We start from the raw sequence: 23,093 nt of genomic DNA, 5'->3' as shown, positions 1-23,093 counted from the left end.
GGACATTGGCTGTTCTAGACTGTGACCTATGTCTGCTTTTTATTCATTGGGTACGTAATGTTACAAGGAACTGTGGAATATTTTTCTGAGGTCAGAATAATTTGTTACGAATTTTGAACCTCCAAAAATTCCCAAAGACAAGACCCAAAAATATTTGAATTGGTTCGACTGGGTTGTAAGTTTATTTCTTAATCGCAGTCTAGACTTTGAAGCCATAAATCTACTGATAGGATGATCTCACTTTCTATCTTGGACCTTTTTTTTTATCAAAATGCAAAGATTACAAAAAAAATTAGTGAAATCAAAGTAAAAGAAATCCAATCTCGTCGAAGTTCTCAGTAACATTTAAATGGTTGAGCAAAGTAATACTAGTCACATTTTGAAAAAGTTTAATTCAATTTTAATCGATTGAATTTTAGTTGGCAAAAAAAATGAAAACCATCGTAAATGTTAGTTTTATTGTTAGAAAATAAACTTTAAATGTTCAAAGACAGTAAAAAAATCTGCTTTCAGTTGCATATTTGTCCATGGGTCTAAAACTTTTATCATTTTGGTCGAAGGACAAAAATATACAAACCATCTTCCTTATATCTAAGCTATAAGGTTTAAAAAAAAATTTATTATGAGCAAAATTAGTCGCAAAAATCATTAAATCTCAAAAAACAAATATACAATATCATTATGAAAATACTGCATAATTTTATAGAGAAAATAAGAATAGCTAAACCACCATGTTGTGGAAAATGAAACAAGTGTAATTACCCGAGATTGATTTAAGTAGAAAAAGAATTAGAGCGTAGATTGGTCCGGATTATGCCTGCTATCACCTCCACAGGGTTATCGAAATTACTTTTACTGCGGGTCTCTGCGGCCTTATTTGATATTGAAAAGATATTTGTTTTCCATTTCGCTGACTTAATAGCATTAAGCATTTCCTCCACTCCAAGACAAATCTCAGGAGAGAAGAGTTGAAAGAAGACAAAAGAGCAAATGGGTTTTCTTTTAATAGAGAGCGAGTGTCGTAGCTTGTGTGTGTTTCGGTGGGATTGGTTTTGGCATGTTCTTTTTTATTTCTTGTATTTGTGTTCAAGAAATTGTCGTAAACAACCTTAAAACTTAATTTCAAATTTTAAAAAAAATCTTTAAGGAAAACCAGGAATTAAAAAAAAATTAGAACTGTATTGTAGCAATCACCAGTAAGACAGGATTCATCGGATAAAATTTTTTCTTGAATACAACCAAAGATGAATAGGATGAATCAATGAATTGATGACAACCTCTCTCTATTTTGAATCTTTTTCATCAATAATGTAAGATATTCACGCCGTGTCTGTCAAATTTTGTTTTATATCAAATTGAAAATGTTTTGAAATGATAATTTTTAGCTTTCAAATAATAATAAAATCGATATGTTGGTACCCTCGGCAGTGCGATCATGATCTTAAAGAAACAATTGATTGGAAATTCAATCTAGATAATGCGACTATTTCGTTGGGATGCCTCATAAGTTATTAAACCCGCTGAATTGTTCAAAACCTCCAAATGTTGATTGATACGGCGGATTATTTCCACGATCCTCGTGCAGAAATTCGCGATTCAATATTCAAATCGGAATAATTAGAAAAAAAGTACACGCAAAGCGTTGCAGGTAAAAATTTAAAACACCACGTTCATGTTTTAGAGTATCGTTTCAGTTATGAAAAAAAAACCATGTAGGCAATACCACTTTCATAAAAAAAAAATACGCCTGAAGTAATTTGACCTTAGGGGTTTGATGAATGTCCATGCGACCCCTGGGAGTCAATGACCTGTCATCCCTCGTGCGGCCACCCGCCCCCTGCACACATCACCTTTCATACCCAATTACCTGCTTCGCTCATCTTACCCGCAGTTACCTGAGCTACCTGAGTATTATACATACTACATATTAACGACCAACACTCTCTGTTTCTTTTCATTAAAATGGACGAGTGAGAAATATGTCTATATAGCTAGGGATTCACTTTAAATTGTGGGTATATATGCCAAGGGTAAGTAATAAACACGATTTACCGGTCAAAGTTTAAAATACATAATGTTGTTGAAATTTTTTTACATGTAATGTAGTGTTGCAGATATAAATTTGAGGACTGTTCGACTTGATTTTAAATTGAAGTTATAAACGATATCTTAATTTTTGTGTGTGACAAATGTATTAGGACATGATGTTTCTTGTAAAGAAAATAATCTCTCTCTCTCTCTCTCTCTCTCTCTCTCTCTCTCTCTCTCTCTCTCTCTGAGCGACTTCTTTTATCTCTGTCTAATCAACCATCTATCAAATTCTGAATTAATTTAAAAAGTTCGTTAAGTTTTAATGCCGTTGGTATGACATTTCACAATACATCAACGAAGATAACATATATTGAAAGTAGCCCTTTGTGGTTTTGATGGTTTTTGGTTGTATTGATACCTTCGAAAACGGTAAGAATCTCTCTTTCTTTGAGATATTGACTTTAGGTATCAAGCTGTTGTTGTTTGGATTTTTTTCTTCATAAGGAGTTCATTTAGAAGCCACATAGAGACCGTATATTGAGCAAAAGCCTTGCAATGCCTGATTTGGTTACGCTGTAATTACCATTGGAAATGAAGCATATGATGCTAGAATGTCTTCACCATGACTGAGAGATTGCTCTCAGTGAACTATGTTAATTTGATCTATACTCGATGTGTAATGTATAGAAAATATTGGAAACTTATTGAAGATTTGCATTTTTTATCTATAGCATTTTGGCAAAAAGCTGGTCGGGATTTTGGTAAATATCTTTCAGAATATTCAACATGAGGGGGGATTTGTTCAGACTAAACCAAGATAATGAAGTAATTCAAAATCACTTTAAAAAGAAAAACAAACCAACATTCCTTCCTTTGATAATGATGCAGATGAACAATTTGAACATATTAAAGCACTATAGAAACAAATCACAAACGACTGAAAACAAAATTGTCACAAATGACTGAATACAAAATTACATGTATATGCACCTCTTATATCAGTTTAGTTGAGGTTTTTCTAAAAAAAAAAATTAAAACTGGTTATTTTACAATCTAAAAATTATTTTTGAATTAAAGCAGTACAGCGTAAGTTTAAAACTTTAATTAACAAATTGTATATTCTCATGTAATAATTGTCCGCTTGTAATGAGTTTTTATGATTTCAAGGCTATCTTTCACGCATGCTACTTTAAACCATATTACAAATGTTTTGAGCAATGCTGCTTTTTGTTACGAATTAGTGATATTTTAAGGACAAATATTACATTTTCATAAATATGCCTTTTCAACAATTCGAAATTTGGAAGTACGTTTCTAAAGTTTCGATCAAATAGGAATCGTACCACATTTCACTCTCTTTTGAGACAGGAAGTAGAAACCACGTTAAATGACGTGTTCAGAACTACTACTCTTTCAAGAGCATTGGAAATTTCTGTGTGACAATATGAATGATGATAAGTCGCCGTGTCTTGTAGACTGATAAATGGGATGGAGATCTACGATGCAACAAGCTTCTTTAATTATGTGTGTTGTATCAAACATGCATTTTTACTGTCCCAGGAACAAGACTTAAAAAATTCTATAGTGATTAATTAATTAGGAGAAAAGAGAATTTATTCGTATGAATTATTCTCCATATTGCGCGATTGGTCGAGGACCACGGATGCTCCATTCATTCTATTGACGAACTGTTTGCATTGACTGAAAGCGAATTGAACTTCAGTGAATGCAGATAGGGCCGTAATGAAAGCTTTCCATCGCGACTCGGCGCTTCATGTGAACCGCGGATTTCGAGGGATTAACGCTTTCTGAAGATCAGGAAAAACAAAATTCTTATCGACAGTTTAGAATGAGTTACAACTTCTGTGGCTCTGCGTTGTGTCAGCCCGATCGGCGTTGTCCCGGATACACAGAGCGACCAGAAGTGCGGAGTTACATTCGAATACTAGAATACCCCATTTCGTCGCCATTATACCGTTATAGGAAGATGGTTTTTTTGGTAAAAAAATGACAACGCAGATTCAATAACAATCTTTTTTTTTAAAGTAATTTGTCAGAGACTTTGATTATATTTTCCTTGTAAATAATCTGTGCAATAATGTGCAATGTAGGATTACCTAAACTATCAAGCATTCACTGAAAAAAAAATATTTCATCTGCGATATAAATTAATCTTTACGTCTCTATGATTCCTTTTATCTGTCATTAATTCGGGAATTCCCAGCCTTATGATTCCATTGGAATCTTTTTGACCTAATTATTCCTCTCACACCTTGCATTCCGGTATATTTCCTGTAGACATGAACCCATATTACTTATAAGCTTAGGGAGGAATATATTTCTAACATTACATTTTTTTTTATTCCAAACCTCGTTTCGCATTTAGCCAAGGCTAATGTTGCAAAGTGGATTTAGGGATCAAACCAAACACATTTTTGTTATAATTTAGCACTTTATTGTAAGAGCAAGAAATTCATCCATAGAACTAGTTCAAGTCAAAATGCAACCATAATTGTGATACTTATCGATTTCACTTATCTAAAATGATGAAGAAAAAGCCTTTCAGACAACCATTGTCTTAGATCAGCAATTGTGTAAAATCGCCAACTTTCGAACTCGACACCAAATCACTAATCTAAAATGTTTAAGAAAAGACATTGCAGACGTCCATGATTTTAGATTTGTAATTATTTAAATATATCATCAACTTTCGAATTCGACACCAAGTTTCTGCTAATGACATTAACTGTACAAATCTTACCCATTTGAAGGAAATAGCACAGGAAAAGACACATTTCGTAAGTGGCACTTATAATATGACGCTAAATAGCTTGCGTGGTGTTAGTTTTCCGTAGAAATTAATCTTTGAGTAGATATAGTCACTAATTGATAATCTATTAATTTGGTTAACCACTTGACTCAGAGATGGAAATATATTAATAGGCAGTTTCAAGGGTAATAAATGTCTTTTCTTGAGGCCAATTAGTGATCATATGAGAATATAGCTTTATCGCGATTCGTAATAGAGCTATTTTTTTCCCTGTAAAACGGGCACTTGCTTATTAATCAATATGCAGTCAATATTTTGCATGGTAAACAAGATAATTAATAACTGGGTATCCGTTCGTTTGGAACTTCCCGGTATTGCATTTACATCGAGGAGGGTCAAATTATGTGGAGGACTTCCTTACAATGACACTTGTTCCGAAACAGGAACAATTGGTGTAAGAATGAGTTAACGGCGAAACGGGAAAATCAGGAGAGTTCTGTGACATGTTTGCAAAATACGTCGATTATGCGCCGATAATGCACGCATGATATTTAATTTGTTATTTTCAAATTAAAAGTGTTATCAGATAGTGTAACTATACTATACACAAATTGATTTATCTGTTACTCTTTGGCAATGGTAGATGTAAAACGACAGAAAAAAATGAAGATTTAATTTGATTATATATTTTTAGTCATTCTTAAAATTCTATTTGTCAAACCTTTTATTTTATTCATACAGCTATCCGATTTTTTTTATCCCTTGTAAAAATTTGACGCACAACTCCCTTTTCCATAATGCCTTAGGATAACAAGATGGGACTTTTATGTCAGAAAAAATATAATTTTATGTCAATATAATCTTTCCCCATCAATACCACCTCTGGTTTCTCTTAATCCACGCCCTTACGTACTTTTTGCAGAATTCCCGTCAAATACCTCACTGGCATTCACCCATAATGAAATCATCCATATGCCAGTGCTCCTAACATAGATAAATATTACATGTTTACGAAATGTTGGATATGTCTGTCTCTGAAACATAAAGACTGGACCACACAATGAGTTCTTCAAGTACAGGCAATCAAACGATTAAAGTTCTTTTATATTACAACATGAAAGTCACATCTCCGAACTTTTATTTCCTCGAAACTTGAATGACTTATCTGACCCGCCTTATTTCAATTAATAGTCTAATCAACAGGAAGGAAGTATAAAAGCACTTATGAATATAAAGTACCAGTGTACTACAAGAAAAATCATAGAAAAATGACGAAAGAAGTTAACTTGTGTAGGAATAATTGCTGTTCTTTGCAGTTTCGTATTATTCATATAAAGATGTTTAAACTAAAGAAGAATATTGTTCAGTGAGAAAAAAATCACCGTGTGCAATAAGGCTGATTATTACCGATGCAGGAATAGAAAAATTCATATGATACAACTAATGCCTCACCGTGTGCTAATAACCGTTATCTTTTGATATCGTAATGAGGATTTACCATTTAATATTTACATTCTACTGTGTTTTTCCATTAAATTCCGTGATGTTTAAATGCCTCTAAATGCAACACCTATTCACTGCGTATGAATTTACGAGTAATTTACATAAGTAGTTCTCAAACAGTGATTCCTATGTTATCTGTTAAAAATGCATTGCATGAATGTTGTCAAAACACCATGTTTTATAATTATTCAACAACAAAATTGTTAAAAACAACATTTCAAGAGTTATTTATCATGGATTATATTTTCATGCTCGTCGATCACATCTCAACGGTCTATGTGAAAACCAGTTTGAACCGGTTTTGCAAAACAGCTGTTCTTGCTGTTACTTACTCACTCCCTCCGTGATCTGCACTTTATATCGATTTATTTAAGTAAACAATTGATTTCTTCAGTAAGGGAATGTAAATATAAGCATTAAATGATTTATTTTTGACGTCGTCGTGTCAATAACTGCCGTCAGGTGAGCAAACAAATTATCATAACGCGCTAACGCGCGTTATTCAATTTGTCTGCTCACCTGACGGCAGTTATTGACACGACGACGTCAAAAATAAATCATTCAATGCTATAATGGTTCCAATACAGGATTCCTGCAGATAGGTGGTTTGCAAATTTCTGTTTCTGAATGCATGAAAAATCGTGTTTTTTTTCTTATTTTCAAGAGCTTTTTTGTATTAGTTTTACAGTGATACTGAGTAAAATGTGAAATATTCGGGTCAAATCAATGATCTGGCGGCCTTTTCCACTGATTATCCGAGCTATACAAATATTTCACTCTTCATTGTCGTTTGTAGAAAGGAAACTGCGTCCTATTGTTTACCAATCGCACTCCCAGTGTATCATTGTGACATTTCAGGAAGCTTCTTCTTTTGCTAATATTCTATGACGTTTTGACAACAAAAAAATCCCCGAGAAATGTTCATTCATTTTCTTGTAAATACAAATACCCGCGTCACTAAAATTTCACAAGACCCGCGAGCTTAAATTAGCCTACGACATTATTTGATTCGTGACTTCCTCTCTGAGAATTGGCCACAAGACAACGAAATATAAATAAGTGGCGAACTGCGTTACAAAACCGTTTCTCTCGAGGATAATCTAGTGATTAGGACCCTCTTTCATCTTTTTAGATATATGAAGATGGCATATTTCTTCTTTTTTTAAGACCGTGCATCCTAATTATGTGATCTGATTTTTATCTCCGGACACGTCTGACTATTTAATCTGCCAATAAACTTGATGTGACAGAATTCTTCTTTATAATTTCAGGATACTTCAGGAGTTGTAATGGTCTGCGACATACAGTATGTCAATTGTCCTCGTCGCATCGTAATTCACTTTGCGTGGACTCTCGTACAGTGAATAGCTTCATTACTACTGGAAAGGAGGTCGGCATTTGAAGACGGCCAACATACGAAAACAATACCCGGACTGTGTTTATTCAGAAATTGCAGTTTGAAAATTGGATCACATTTTTCACTAATAACTTTCAATTCAAGATGTCTGAAATCTAATTTCTTATGTATGCTTGCTGCAAGAAATACCAGATACTTAATTAAAAGGCTAGTGAAAGGCATTAGCAGTTGATTCCATCCCCCTATGGTACAGGGAGAAGGATATGGGTTCCGACGCTTTGTTTTCACGCTAAGGTTATTTATTCTGTGATACCTGTATGAAACTTTTTTTTGCCGCGATGTATTTCTAGGCATCGATTCCTTGGAATCTCAGCGTGGGCCTCTTCTCCTGTTCTGCTACAGCTCGCGGGAACCAAAGTTCACAAAACAGATTCATGTCGTATTCAGACACCGAAAAAAGCACGTCATTTCATTTCTTGCAGTTGACAACTATAAACCATGAAAACGTTTCGCATTCCTATGCGATGCTCTCTGATAGTGTGACAACAAATGGCCTGTTTGATAACTTAACGTTGAACGCAACAACGGAGAAAACAATGAACGAGAGCACATATCACCCCGGTGAGGCGGCGATTGGCGTCGTCCTGGCAATGTTTTCATTTATCACTGTTGCCGGGAACATTCTAGTCATCGCCGCTGTATCAAAAGAGCTATACCTTAGGACGGTCACCAATTACTTCATCGTCTCTCTGGCAGTGGCGGACCTAATGGTCGGTAGTATAGTGATGCCGTTTGCAATTACCATGGAAATGACTGGACAAGTTTGGTTGTTTGGTCCCGAATGGTGTGACATGTGGCATTCGTTTGATGTTTTAGCCAGTACAGCGTCCATTCTGAACTTATGTGGTATTTCTCTTGACCGTTATTGGGCAATAACGGACCCCATAAAATACGCATCTAGAATGACGGCGTGTAGAACGTGGTTATCCATTGCGTTAGTGTGGCTGCTCTCTGCTGGAATCTCGTTCCCTGCCATTGCTTGGTGGAAAGCCGTCACCCCCGATACACCTTCAGCAGAAAATGAATGTATATTTACATCTGATAGTGCCTATTTAATTATTTCATCCCTAGTTTCCTTCTACTGTCCATCTATCATTATGATGTTTGTTTACTGGAGAATATACATGGCCGCCACCGCGCAAATTCGTAGTTTAAAAGTTGGCCAAAAAACGTTAAGGGCAACCAACGGTGCCAGCGGAAACCGTGAAGTGATGACGTTACGAATACACCGCGGAGGGTGTAATACCGGTACCAACATGTCTCGGCAGTCCTCGGACGAATATGGACAGTCCTTTGAGAAATGTTTGTCTGAGAGTGAGCGTGATTCTCTGGTAGAAAACGGTAAAAGACATTCGGATACCTCAAACCACCGCCCTACTAGGTGCATCACGAAGCGAATACGTCAATTCGCAATCAGCAAAAAACTGACTAAGGTCGCTCGAGAACAGAAGGCCGCCAAAACTCTGGGAATAGTGGTAGGGGTGTTTATCTTGTGTTGGGTACCATTTTTTGTGTTCAATATATTGGAAGGAATATGTCATGACAAGTGTTTAACACATAAAGACATTTTGTTCCCGCTCTTTACGTGGTTGGGATACATCAATTCAGGCATGAACCCCATCATTTACGCTTTATCGATGAAAGACTTTCGGCGAGCTTTCGGAAAAATTATATTTTGTTTATGTCCTAAGAACAAATTCCGGTATCACAACACGTACCAATCAAAGAAATGTTCTTCCTCGTCAAGTTTCGTAGTGACAGCTCAAGCCGAACGAAGCTGACTTGTACGTTATCGGAACGAGGCTAATTTACTCATCGGAATCATCTCAACGTTTGCGTCTTCAACTGATATTGTATAATATGAAAGGTGATCAAGTGAAAAAATAAAATATATGTGATTTTTTATGCACTCTCTTCTGATTTTAGCAAATTTTGAAAAAAATACATGTGTGAGTGACAGGGGCGTGAAATTGTCTCTGAACAATAGTGTAATTGTCTTTCGTTGCTATGCAGACTTCCACCCCATCCCACCCCCACCCCTCTTAAAAAACGCAAAACATGTGAATAACATGGACATCGTCTAACAGACCGATGAGTTAAACTGTTCAGAAAGCAATTTTTATATATTTGGTGTATGTACTTTCTAGTATGTCAATGAAGATTTTTTCAAACAGTTGTCTATTCAGCAACATAAACATATAATTAAGCAACAGTCACTTTAATGCATATTTTGAAAAATAATTAATAAATAATATTCGATATCTAACGATTCAGAAAATGTTTGAGGTCAAGAAAGTTTGACATTCGATTATGTGTTTCAATAACTCTGAAAAGACGAGGACTGTTAAGTAGTTTTGAGTTGCAGACTTTTCATAAAGGTCAATGCTTGTTTTTTGTTTCGATTTATTTACCGTAAAATATGTATTCATAAGATAGGAGTCTTAAGTACGCTGCTGTCATCTTAAAGTGCTTTGATACGTTAACAAAATGACATATACCTTCTGCACGCAAAATATATTTTGGTTTTTTACGCATTGGTAGACCATTAAATTGCAGTTTTAAGAAAAAAACAGTTATGTGAAAACTATGAATAAGAAATTTGGGAAACGTTTCATGTGTTTAAAGAAATATTTCGAGTTATATAGTTGCAAAACAATAAATCCGGCGATTTGTAAAATTGATATTTTGTGTTTGCCTAGAGAATGTTAAGTGACAAAAACCGAACCCAGACACAAAAAGATCTTGTACAGCTATATTGGTTATACATCTCATGTCAATTCCAAGAACCACAATTTCCTCCAAAGTACCCTTAATTGTGTATATGACCCTTTTTCTGGGGAGACTTAGCGCAGCTGTACAAATAATCAGTGCCATTGTGGAAAGAATAAATCTTCCGCTAATCGATTCAACAAGAGGTGTTTTACCAGTTTGGATTATAGACAGAAACGTATAAACAACCCATTTACCGGTCTGTCAAATGTATCCTAAGTGTGCCCTCCTTGCGTGTCTTATAACCACACTCGACAATGATTCGGTGTACCAACAACGCTTTGGTGCTCACATGCTATTACAGGCTGTACCCCTTTCTCTTTACGACTGCTGATATGAATCTTTGTCATTTTCTGACAGATAATGAAATTGGATACATACGTAAACAAAGATATAAAAAATCATGTAAATCCTCCGGAACAGCCATTAAAAGCAGACTGTTCTGTGGTTGTTTTCAATAAAAGCATTCTATTTCGAACCCGTTGTCCCTTTTTTCTGTTTAAATGACAATATGCTTACATCCAACTTGAGGGGTTTGGGGGCAAAAAGTTAGTTGTGTGTTTAATTACAGGTCTGATCCGGCTTTCCGATAGCACCTTGTTGAAGGATGCTGGGAAAGATAAGGTTCTTTGAAGGTGAATTTTCACCTCCTCGTCAAATTAATTAAATTACCATTGGCGTTCCAATCTATTACAGTTTCCGAACATAAAGCAACGGAAGCCGGCTTCCAGCAAGGGGCCACTGTTTGTTGTCAAGAGTTGAGAAGGCTAGACGTCAGATTTTTAATAAGAGTTGGAATTTATAGCATTTAGTGCAAAAAGAATATATAGTACTTGTGATTCAAAGGGGAAAATCCTACCTTTTGTACATTGAATATGCTATATTTATAACGAAACATACATTTGTCTCTCTTGATCTTTACCATGAACATTAATTATAGACCTTATCATTTTCTTACAAAGAGATGTGTCTTCATGAGTTTTATTAATTAAATATATAATAACATCTAAACCATTGTTGAGGCACTTTCATCGAAGACATTTTTCGTGCTGTTATAATTTAATAAACATTTTTTTTTAAATGAAACAACCAAAAATATATGATTTACCACAGGCATTTTTTGAGAACGTAAATATAGTCGTGGAACAAGATCTGGTCCTCAGATTTCATCCTCAGTATTTACATGTGAGTATAAGTGATTCACTTTTATTTAATACGACAGTTATATAAAAAGTGCCCGAGTTGAAATTGACACTCCGAGAAAGCCATTGTTAACCGACGCGAAGCGGAGGTTGACAATGGTTTTCGAGGGGTGTCAATTTCAACAGTTAGCCTATCAAACAGGCACTAATTATTTCATTATACTGAATGTCTTAATTTTAGAGAAAATTTTACTGCTTTTATATAGAAATGACATGAATTCTACCGCGAACCGTACGCGCATAATTTACGCGCATGTAACAAGTCGTTGTGTTACCCGTTGTCAAGTGTGTTGCTAACGCTGAGGGTGATAGAACGGATTATCAACTGCGTCTAAGCCAATCAGATTTCAGTAATTAACATGAAAGTATAATAATACAAATTGTAATATGCCATATATCAAAGCTTTATTTTGGATCATGAAAATATTAATATTTGTTGTTAATGTCTGTCCTTCATGTTTACATATTTTGATTTTTGTCTTTGAAATCGTTATAAAGAATAAACCAGTAAAATAGTATTATATTAATTTAATGTTTTATAATAAATCATTTTATTAGACATTTACACCGATAAAACAGCTGAGAGAAAGTCACTATGACAGAATATATTCTTGAAAATTATCTTTATTTATAGGTCGGTTCGCAACGATTAATTTCATTCGGTTTATTATTAAAGATATAATTTGTATGGAATTATTCTCAAAATTTTAATTCAGTTTCATTATTTAAACAAATATAAACTAAGGGAACATAACCATAGACAAAATAGATAGACCAGTCACAAGAGAAAACACCCCCAAAAATGAAGAAAAAAAAATGTTGTAAACATATTGACTTTTCCCTTCCTTGTTTAAAATTACGCATGCGCAAAAGACTGGAAACAATCCAGATGCATTGATTTTAAGCCGTCTTTCCATTTTTTCTTTTAAGTTCATATTCTTGGAAGTAATAATATCAATCACGTGACATAAATATCGATGGCAATGCGACCCTCTTTATTAATCTGAGTTTGACGGGAAAATGGTCAAATATGCCAAGTCTCCGTAAACAAGGTATTTTGTTAGAGTTTTACACTGTTGGTATTTTCACCAGTACAAAAATACTTTTATCAAACAACACCATTGCGCTTTGGAAATTATTTTTGGTATCAAATACTAGTAAATAATTGTTGGACAAATATTTATTTGCCCGAGGATGCATGTGAATTCAAAACACCGTTCTTTGAAAATAATAGCATATCGTAAACAATAACATTACTTTACTACTGTTCAAAAGATTTCCCTACATATGAATTTTAGTGATGAAATTTCACATACTCCTTGTATATTATTGATTGTTTTTATCATATCATGGTACTGGAGTATATACATACAGTTCATGAAGTATAGTAACATTTTCAATTTGAATCCCAGTTAACAAATTGAGTATACAATAGAAATAGAATGATGGATAGTTGTTTTGTTTTATCAGAAAAAAACTATTTCAAGGGCACAAATTACCTGTCACGGAGAGCGAACTGGCTTCGTTGATAAGATTGGTGTCAAGATTAGAAACATTTTTATTTTCAAATAGATAAAAAGAAGAAGGTGTAACCGATCTTGAAATCGCTGCTCTGATAAATGTTAGATTGTGTTCAACCCATGTACATTAACTGTCAGGGATATCTACATGTATATAAGTGGCGTATGAAGTGCACGTAATGCATGAACATTGTTATTCCTATATACCGTTTCCGTCTTTTATTTCAGAGACCTTGAAATCTGATAATCAATTTTGTATACATGTATTTTAAGAGAGTATTAACTTAATGTTTTCTTCATGGCTCTAGTTAATTAGGATGAGGTTAGTGAAAGTGCGAAACCTGCGATGAGATAACGCGAAATAGTTTTCTTAATGACAAGTGTTCATTTCAGCCTATCAGAACATATAAACAGTCTCTGTTGGTTCTACAGTTTGAAGAGCGATTGATCAATTACCTTAAGCGTTGAACATGTTATAGCAATTGCAAATGCTGCATCACGCTATTTATAAAAACCTCAAGCGCCATCATATAGCCTGCTGCCAAAACGCACGTGATATGGAAACAAAATTCCAAGACATGCAACCTGGCTAATGTTGATGGATATTGGAATGAATGAGACCTGCACATCTTGGATAGAATGTGGCGATCCCCTGGGTTTTATGACAGACTTTGTTTTGTCTACTCATTTGCAATCAAACAAAGGAAGAGTGTATGGAGTATTACGTCACAATAAACCATTCTTGGTTGATCAGGGGTGATACGTTTATATTTCTATTTTTTATTCTATACTCACCACATTCCTGCTATTTTAGATTCTTTATTTGAAATCCTTTGTATGTGAATAAATTTTCAAGGAAAGATGTTTTTAACCGAGCAGAATTTCTGCAATAACGCTGCTTTTTATTCTCATCGGGAATATCTGACACTACATTTCATAACAACTGTGCCCGCACTGTGTTTTAAAACATTTTTCGACAAATACATTTCCATTAGAAAAAAATTACTCTGAGTAGAAACAATATTTCATGTCTGTAAAAGCTGACCCAGACGTGACAGTAACACTTGAACTGATTATATCTGAATGATAATTGTATTGTTAGTTAATTGTTGAAAAGTATCATAACACGAAAGATAGCTTAACAAAATGGTGTCGGATATTTTCTGAGCAAGAATTTTTGTTTTTAAATCATGCTCTCATTTTTCGGTAGATTTTTTTTAAACGTAAAATTATTCATTTTTTGCAAATGATTCATAAAATTGTTAAACAACAGATGCATGTGGCGAAAATGTACAAAGCGGATAATGTACATGCACTTGCTTAAGGTATAAGAATATTTTTCTATATTGTGTCTTAGCTTTAAAAAATGATAATTTCTTATTCGGTGTCAGCGTAACCCGTGATATTGTGGTTGACGAAATGGAATTCACTCTTTGATTCTACGGATTTTTTTATTAGCATCGTTTGTTTGTACGCTTACCCGTATAACACAATCCTGAAGCACCATTGCTATCTTATCTACCACTCCAGCACGTGTTTCATGTGTGCTCTGAAATTAGCATCAGGTCATTTTCATCTCTCACATTCTCATCGTTTCATTTCATTGACATTTTGTCAGTTATAATCCTCTGTAGTTTTTTTCGTAAATTAGCGCGCACTTTACCTCACCGACTATGATCAAGGGCGACAAATCACTTTCAGGAATGGCAGAACAAATTATTTATATACTACAGATGAACTTAAAGAAAACAGTATGTGTCTCATTTGATATATAAACCTTAAGGGGTTACTAGGCAATTATAGTTCCCTTTTCAAATGAAGCATTTCAGTATGAACAATTTCAGTATGAAATGTATAATAATGTTTATGGTTGTACCTATCAAATACACAAATTCCATGCATTTGTTAAAAATATTAACTGTGGTATAACATATGTAAGTATACATTGGTAGTCTGTGTATTGAGTGTTACAGAGGTTGTAGAAGACAATCATCATTGTTATTGTTTTGTTAAAGAAGTCGTAGAAGTGAAGTAGCAATAGTTGTCCTTGTGTTTTAAATGTTGCCGATGAAAGTTATTATTTAATGTGGTATTTTAGAAGCCGTAAAAGTAAACTGTCAATGATTGTTTTGTGTATTAGAAGTCGTATAAGAAAACTACTATTTGATATTGTTGTAAGAAGTAGAAATAGAATAACTTTAGTTGTTGTTGTTGTTGTTGTTGTTGTAAAGAAGCAAAGGTTGTTGTGTTGAAAATGTACGTACAATTTAACATGCATTAACTTTTTTCGTGTTTATAAACCCTTAGACGTGAATTACAATGTACATGTAGTATTAGTTGTTCGTGTGCTTTAAAAATCATGTAGTGTTACATAAAGTTCTTAGTGTAAAAATCATGCATTTCTCGTAAAATTAAACAAGCATTTGTTGTTGTTTTGTTCAAAAGTTGCAGACCTAAGTTTGCAACTGTGACAGTTTTGTTTTAGAAGTCAAATGTGGTAAACCAATGTATATGTTGTTATCTTTTAGCAGTCTAAGAATCAAATAAGCATTTTTATCAACAAATACTATGATTGTCCTTTTTGTTTCGGGTTATGTTTGTCGTATAATAATTTAATTTGATCCCATTCTGAAGTTTCATTACAAGGTTGTGATGGTATATATAAACATCAAGTAGCAATAAAGGTAGCAGCAATTTCTCAGTGCATTGCATATAATCGGTCGTCTGATTGAAATGCCTTTGCTTGGAGACACTATTTTAGTAAAGATTGGAAGGCATAAACTTTATCATAATATCAATTCACTGTCCACTTCAATTCCAAACACCGATATACGCTCTTTCTTTCCTAGATTATATATTATATATTTTCTATCCTTTAAGCAAACTGTCCTAATTTGATTTTACACATTCTAAATAATTTCTGTGATATGTGTGCCAATTGGGACTACTAAAACGATGATATTTGTAATGTCTAATCCGGCGAACGGACCAAATAGGATTAAAAAAGAAATGCCGGAACCAATCTATCCGGCTGTTTAAAAGGAAGACTGCATAATCAGAATATAGAGATTACTTTTATCGGAGTCTGATAAACAGATTCTAACATCGTATAAATCACATATCAATACAAATGTCAATGTTTAAGTGCAGTAGAATAATGTTTTAGTGCGAGGGCATTAGAAAATGGGAAATTGCAGTAAATTGTATAAATCCAAAGGTCAGAGATGATTTTGCATGGAACCAAAAACAATATACTGTAAACATTTGATGATATTTACCTCTTCACTATGTTTAAATACAATGCACATATAGATACAGCAGTATAACTTATGAATGTAAGGAATTATATGTAAATATGAGATCTAACTGAACCCATGTACATGTACTTAGTACATATGTATAATATGATACTAATAAGATAATATAAACTATCAATGAGGTTTATTCAATCTTTTAGTTTTGCCTACAATGTACCTAAGATTTTTATGACATTGAACTTCAACAAACGTCTGCCACAGCTTAGTGGTGCTGTAACGTATTTCAACCCCTTCGCATTTTGCAAAACTGAAGTTTTTGCATTTCAAATAAAAAATGACAACAACAACTAAATGCATGTACACAGTATGTACTATCATTGTACAATTATTTTTGCTATTCTGTGTTGGCACAACGAGGTAAATCATAATCATGGGTCCAATTCAAGTATTTTAAATTTACGAGACTCTATACTGAGTACATTGCAAGTAAGTAAATCATTTATTATAGTGACACGTGCAATTTATGTTTAAGTGTGTCGTATATTACAAAATACAAATCCTTGCTAAAATGTGCATAGGAAGCGCCCGGTGTCGTATAATTTAAGGTCCGCCCCGTAAAATGGTCCGGGGCGGACCCTTAATGTTAACATTTAGGGTCCGCCTTTGCTCTAAAAGGGTCCGGCCCGTATAAGAAAAGGTCCGCCTAACATTAAAGGTCCGGGGTATATTTTTTCATTTTTATTTTTTCAATTTCGACTATTTTGTTACAAAATAAGTGGCATTATTTTGTAATTCTTATAAAGGAGTACCTACCCGAGGCGAGTCAGTAAATATCCAGCACAGAGTTTTAATGAAAATACTTATACATGTAGCTTGGTGAACACAAATAAATCACAAAAATTATTACTGTTTAAAACTGGATTCTCATTTCAACCTTAGTTTTGCCGGTCTATCTTATATAAACAGGAAATGAAACTGATTGGTGTCATAAATCAAACAATGGCTTGAACCAGGTGTTGTATATACAATCCACCCTGCAGGTGAAAGGGGTTCACACCTTCAGGTTTTTGACTGTTTGAAATAATCATGTAAACAATGGACATTTCCAAAGTCCTCTTTTTGCACATCTTTCCAATACGATACACGCTTAAAAACGTTACCCTTTTTAAAATCAAATATTCTTTACAATTCAATTACAACGGTATCATTGCTACTTTTTATTTGCACTAGGGCACAGGGGCATCGTATCCGCTCCACTCTCTATGACAAATATATAAATAATACATTGAGAGAGAGAGAGAGAGAGAGAGAGAGAGAGAGAGAGAGAGAGAGAGAGGACGCCCCTGTGACTAGGGTATATTATTAAGTGAAAGTTATGCTAATTATTATAAATTAATCAGTTCTTCAATCCCTCTTTCTATTTGGAACTTTATATTTGGATCGGACTATTATAATCAAGGAAGGGGAGTATCCAAAGGAATTGATTTGTTAATAAGAAATTAAAAACATACATGTAAGATTAGTAAAAAGCCCTATTCCTTCGGCTATATATGCATTTTGCTTCTGGCCAAAAAATTAAAGGGATCCGATTTTCTTCAGTCTTAGAAAAAAAAAATAACACAGGTGCTTGAGAACAGGACCCCCCCCCCCCCCTTGAATTTAGATCCCTGGGGTAGTTGACACTGTTTTGGTAGAAATTCCTTTAAAGTCATGTACACAACTTGCTCCGATTTATTTAAAACAACCCCAACCTGCATATAAAAGATCTTTTTTTCATTTTCATATGCAATGGTGGTGGTTGGGGGGGGGGGGTACATTAATCGTTTATTTTCCGTTAAATTATAGATATTTAAAATGGAACATGTTGTGTACATGACTTTAATTAAAAGAATTTCTATCCAAAAAAAGTCAACCACCAAAGGTTCAGACCGGGGGGGGGGGGGATTGTCCTCCTCATGCACCTGTGGAAAATATTTGTGTGAAAAAGCCAAATGTTCACACTCCGGTAAAATGTTACCCTAGATTCCTGCCTGCTACCCCCACATATAGCATTCATTATTTTTCACACATATTTGTTATTGCCATCGTCAGACATAAAGGACAAACCTACCTTAATATTTTAAGATTATTTCAACGAAACGGACAATCGTTTGCAACGAATTTCATGCGTTTGTCACATTTTAAAAGTCGTAGGATAAAACTCAATTACGATAAAAAATTATTTATATTAATATTATTACAGTTAATGTGTAACTACTCTGAGTACATTTTAAAAAATAAAACCTAAACTGAAGTCAGTTTCATGTTCACTCCAACATTACGTAGTTCAAATGAAAAATATCACAATAAAAATCTATAACAAACTCACTACATTCATGCATGACTATGCAGTTCTTTTAACGAGGCGGACCTTTTCTTGAACTATGATATTGGGTCCTACCTCAAAAATGAAAGGTCATCGGGTCAAAATACTGTGAATTAAAAGAACATCGGGGTCAATCAAAGCAAGTATCAATATGAATGTTAATTTTCTGCATTGGGTATTTCAACAAGTGGACCTTTTCTGTGCCATAATATTAGGTCATAGCCCTACCTTTTCTGTGCCATAATATTAGGTTCTAGCCCTAAATTAAAAGATTATAGGGATAAATCAAAACAAGTATTTATACGAATATTTAGAGTTATTAATCTATACCAATGCAAGATTGCTACTCTAGACACTATCCATTTGATAAGGGCGTCAATATTTTACTCCATGGAGATACAAATATTTTCTTAAATCAACAAGGATTTTTTTAGGCAGTTTACAAATATATTTCTGCAATAAAGCGCTTTGTGATATAGAATTTAAACATTATCGATGGAAACGGATTTACTTATAATAAGACTAGTGTTTACTTGTTTCCAAATCCTTGCTTAATAACATGTATGCATCATTATATACATATAAAAGTATTGTACGTTTGATTAAAGAAAGAGGGAATAAGTCTTTTAGAATAATGAGGTGATCGAATACTGTCGGAAATAAACACTTACACTTTTTAAACTATACTGTATTGCATGCGCATGAGAGAGAGAGAGAGAGAGAGAGAGAGAGAGATTATTACAACATTATCACCTTTATTACGTTTTTAAACAATTTACCTGTAGTCAATTTAAACATGCTTTTTAATTATAGGTACACGTATCATTTGATTAATTTCTTTTGTCTTTTCTCGCTCTTATATTTACTGTACCACATTACGTACATGTATACACTATATTGTCAACGTATATCCTCTGTTACGGTAATCCACATATGCGACCTTTTATTAATTATCTTAAACTTGTGATAAATCTACCTAGAGACGTATAAGTTATTAGCATATTACCATAAGTTTCTGATCTACTGAAAATTAAACAAAGCAAAAGCTAAATTGACAATCTTAGTTGCGTAGAGCACTACAGCGGAGACATTTTTTCTCTCTCAGTTAAGGGGTGTATTCTGATACAGGTGTGAATGCCTGCAGGGCTTCTTTTACCCGTTATTACCTGTCATGAATCCCTCTGCTAATACGTATACACTGGAAGAGATTTAAAAACAAAGGGACTAAATGGTGTGTACAAATTATCGTCAAAATACTCTTGGTTTTCTTTTTTTCAGATTCTTAAACAATTGGTCAAAATCTAATCCGCTATGAATATTTGATATTCCACAAAGTAATACGCAAATGGCCGACTGGATTATGTAAACAATAACACATTTAAAATACAAGTACACGAGCAAAAAGAACAATTACTTTAAGAGAAATTTTAACAAGTGACTACGGGTAGGACCTTTTCTTATAGGGGAAAGCCGGACCTTAAATGTTAACATTAAAGGTCCGGCCGGACCATTTTACGGGTCGGACCTTAAATTATACGACACCGGCCCATTGGTCACCTTTTGATCATGCTAACAAATTATTAATCACGGATTATACAAATATAGAATTAAGATACATATGATTTTACACCAAATTATAAAGACTCATTCTAAGGCTTTTGTGACGTTGATCAGAATATAATGCATATGAAACCAATACTTTGTACAGTTCTAAGTGTCGTTATAATTGTGTGGTTTTTTTTTTTTTAAAAATGTGTTTCACATTGGCATATGTCAAAGTGACAATGGAAGAACATGTGAGAGACACACAAAACATGGGAAAAGACGAAATTATTATAAGTTCTTTGAACTCATGACCAATTTTAACTCTAAAGCTCTGAGAAAATTGTGTGTATTTATTTCAAATATCTTCGATGCTGTCTGTTTTCCTTAGTTCTAAACCTATTCTGATCCTGTATACCGTAGTCTTACTTAACTATTGATTCTATTATATGTCCTATTTTTACTCATAACTTTTTCCTGCATGACAATATACGTATATGTATACCTCTTTGTGCATTCTATATTTATACAAGTATTTGTTCCTCTTGTCCCATATCTCTCTTGATTTCAAAGACCTCGACAGCTTAACAAGTTCATTAAACCTTCTGCACTGTGTGCAGTTTATGCCTGTACATTGTCGGAGTTATTCATACAAAATGAATGCTCATATTTTTCCCGAGTCCTCACGTGTTGCTGTAGTTTGTAGGTTGTACTGATGATACCTAACTATGTGCTTCATGACTTCAGCCTCACCCCCTCTGTCACTTTCTCACCGCGAACCGCTAAGTCATCGCTAGTGTTTGGCGGTTATATTGTGTTTTTCTATTCCCTTCCTACGTTCATTTCATACCAAGATCCCACAGAGATGCATTACGTAGAACACTCTCATTCATTCAGTAATTTGCCATATAGTCAAAATGCAGTTCAAGTGCATGGCAACTTTGTTTTAATCAGTTCAAATCTGACAACAGACTCTGTTGCTTGTTTTACGTAAACGACTTCTATTTAGAGTCCCAAAACAGGACTATCTAACAATGCCATTGTCATATCCTTCACTTGGGGTTCACTGAGTAATTTTCAAGAATTTTGTCATAGATTTTTCACGATGTGTGCATATTATTAATATTCTGTGATTAACCTTATCTGACTTTAGCATTTATCTCAAAGATTTATCGCTCAAAAATATTTAGCGAACATCTATTTTTTTCACTAAAGATAACTAAGAAGCATAATTATCATAAATATACCCCTAACTGAGGGAGCTATCTTGTTTGTCTAACTTTCATAGATGTCCGTACCAAAAAGAGATTTCAATTCCTTTGACAACTTGAATAGGAGCTATATATCTATTAAAGTTTACGAAGGAAAATCTATTTTCTATCATTGTAAAGATACAATGTACTTATAACTACGTTGTTAAAAGGAAACACTCAGAATTGAACATGTACTACATAGTACTATTCTATTACATGTGTATGTTCCCCATGGAAAAAAATTAAAAGATGTTAGAAATTTTTATCCACGTACGTATTCTTTTCTGAAACGCACGGCGTTACTCAGGTCTGTTAGAATAGAAGTAGAATCTTGCATAATATTTATTCTGATATATTTTCTAGTATATCGTTGTACCTTAAATCTATTTCGTGTCGTGTTTAATTACATTTGTATACTAAGTCGTCCATCGGTTTCATTTACTAGTAGTTCCGATAAGTAAGTGAGACAACACGCAACTCTTTCGAAGATATCCCTTATAAACGATATGTTGCTACGACAACTTCTTAATTGGGAGCATCAAGGGTCTAATTTTAATCAGGTTTCTTTCAAAGGCAAGTTAGCTGACAACTGTAATCCGTATTTACAATACTTTGATTAATTTCCTTCATTTAGAGCTTCGCCAACGCGAGTTTTTACGCTAGACGGGCGTCTCTTGAGTCGCCCCCCGCCCTCCTTTACGAAACGAGAGTCAATTATGATCCGTCATTTGGTTCAAAATGGACTCCAGTCAGAAGAGTTGGAAATTCTTGATGGTGACAGGGGAATTCTAGAAGTATCATTATGTTTCTTACAAAAAGTCAGCACACACGGGAGCGCGCCATTTTAAATGGGGTTTTCGCTGGAAGCGGTCAGTTCTAATTTTCTCTAACGTCTGTCCGACTTATTACCAGTGTTGATTGCGGGTTTTTTCCTCCCATTATTCAGCTGGATGTGGACTTTGTTGTTGAATTAATGGAATGGAATGTACGTGATTGAACTAATAGATTTATTGAAGTGGACGTCTTTGCCGTGAAATACACAACGTCACGGCAGGCCAAATGACTTAAATCGTCGTGTATGGTCTCTCTTGGTCAGTTTTGATCATTGTAGACGAAAAATCACAAACTTATCATGCATATAGCATCAATATCATGAAGTTTAACATGTTCCGACTATGATAAAATTACAACAAAATACAATTATGATCTACTAGTATATATTAATTTTTTTTTTGGGGGGGGGGGGTTATAATTTTGTTGCTTAAAAGCATTTTATTTGAAGATAGATTTTTTTTATTCAAACAATATTTTATCATGTAAAAAATATTACATAATAGGATTGGGCAGCAGGCAATCTGCCTATTTGAGCCCTCTCCTTTAACAGTCAATTTGACAAACATTGATGGTACAATGTAACAATAGAATATAGTTGAGAAAAACAAAGGAAAAATAAGTGGAATTAAG

The 23,093-nt window shown here is 34.1% G+C and overlaps 1 protein-coding gene across 4 annotated transcripts in view; it reads left to right on the top strand.

Moving 5' to 3' along the window:
• Window positions 1-9,626, top strand: part of LOC128181242 (dopamine receptor 2-like) — a 29,846-nt gene extending 20,220 nt beyond the window's left edge. For 2 of the 4 annotated variants that reach the window (XM_052849560.1, XM_052849562.1), the window contains one exon: window positions 7,576-9,626. In XM_052849560.1, coding sequence (XP_052705520.1) covers window positions 8,096-9,502 — 1,407 coding nt within the window. In that variant the 5' untranslated portion in view covers window positions 7,576-8,095 and the 3' untranslated portion in view covers window positions 9,503-9,626. Of the gene's footprint in view, window positions 1-2,011; window positions 2,031-4,802; window positions 4,830-7,575 lie in introns of those variants that run through there. The other 2 variants (XM_052849561.1, XM_052849564.1) reach the window with 2 other exon arrangements.
• Window positions 9,627-23,093: the final 13,467 nt, after the last annotated feature.

Source organism: Crassostrea angulata, chromosome 4 (genome assembly GCF_025612915.1).
Source record: "Crassostrea angulata isolate pt1a10 chromosome 4, ASM2561291v2, whole genome shotgun sequence".
Classification (NCBI taxonomy): domain Eukaryota; kingdom Metazoa; phylum Mollusca; class Bivalvia; order Ostreida; family Ostreidae; genus Magallana; species Magallana angulata.
Note: the sequence above shows the minus strand (reverse complement) of the source record. Positions and strands in the feature narration are given on the sequence as shown.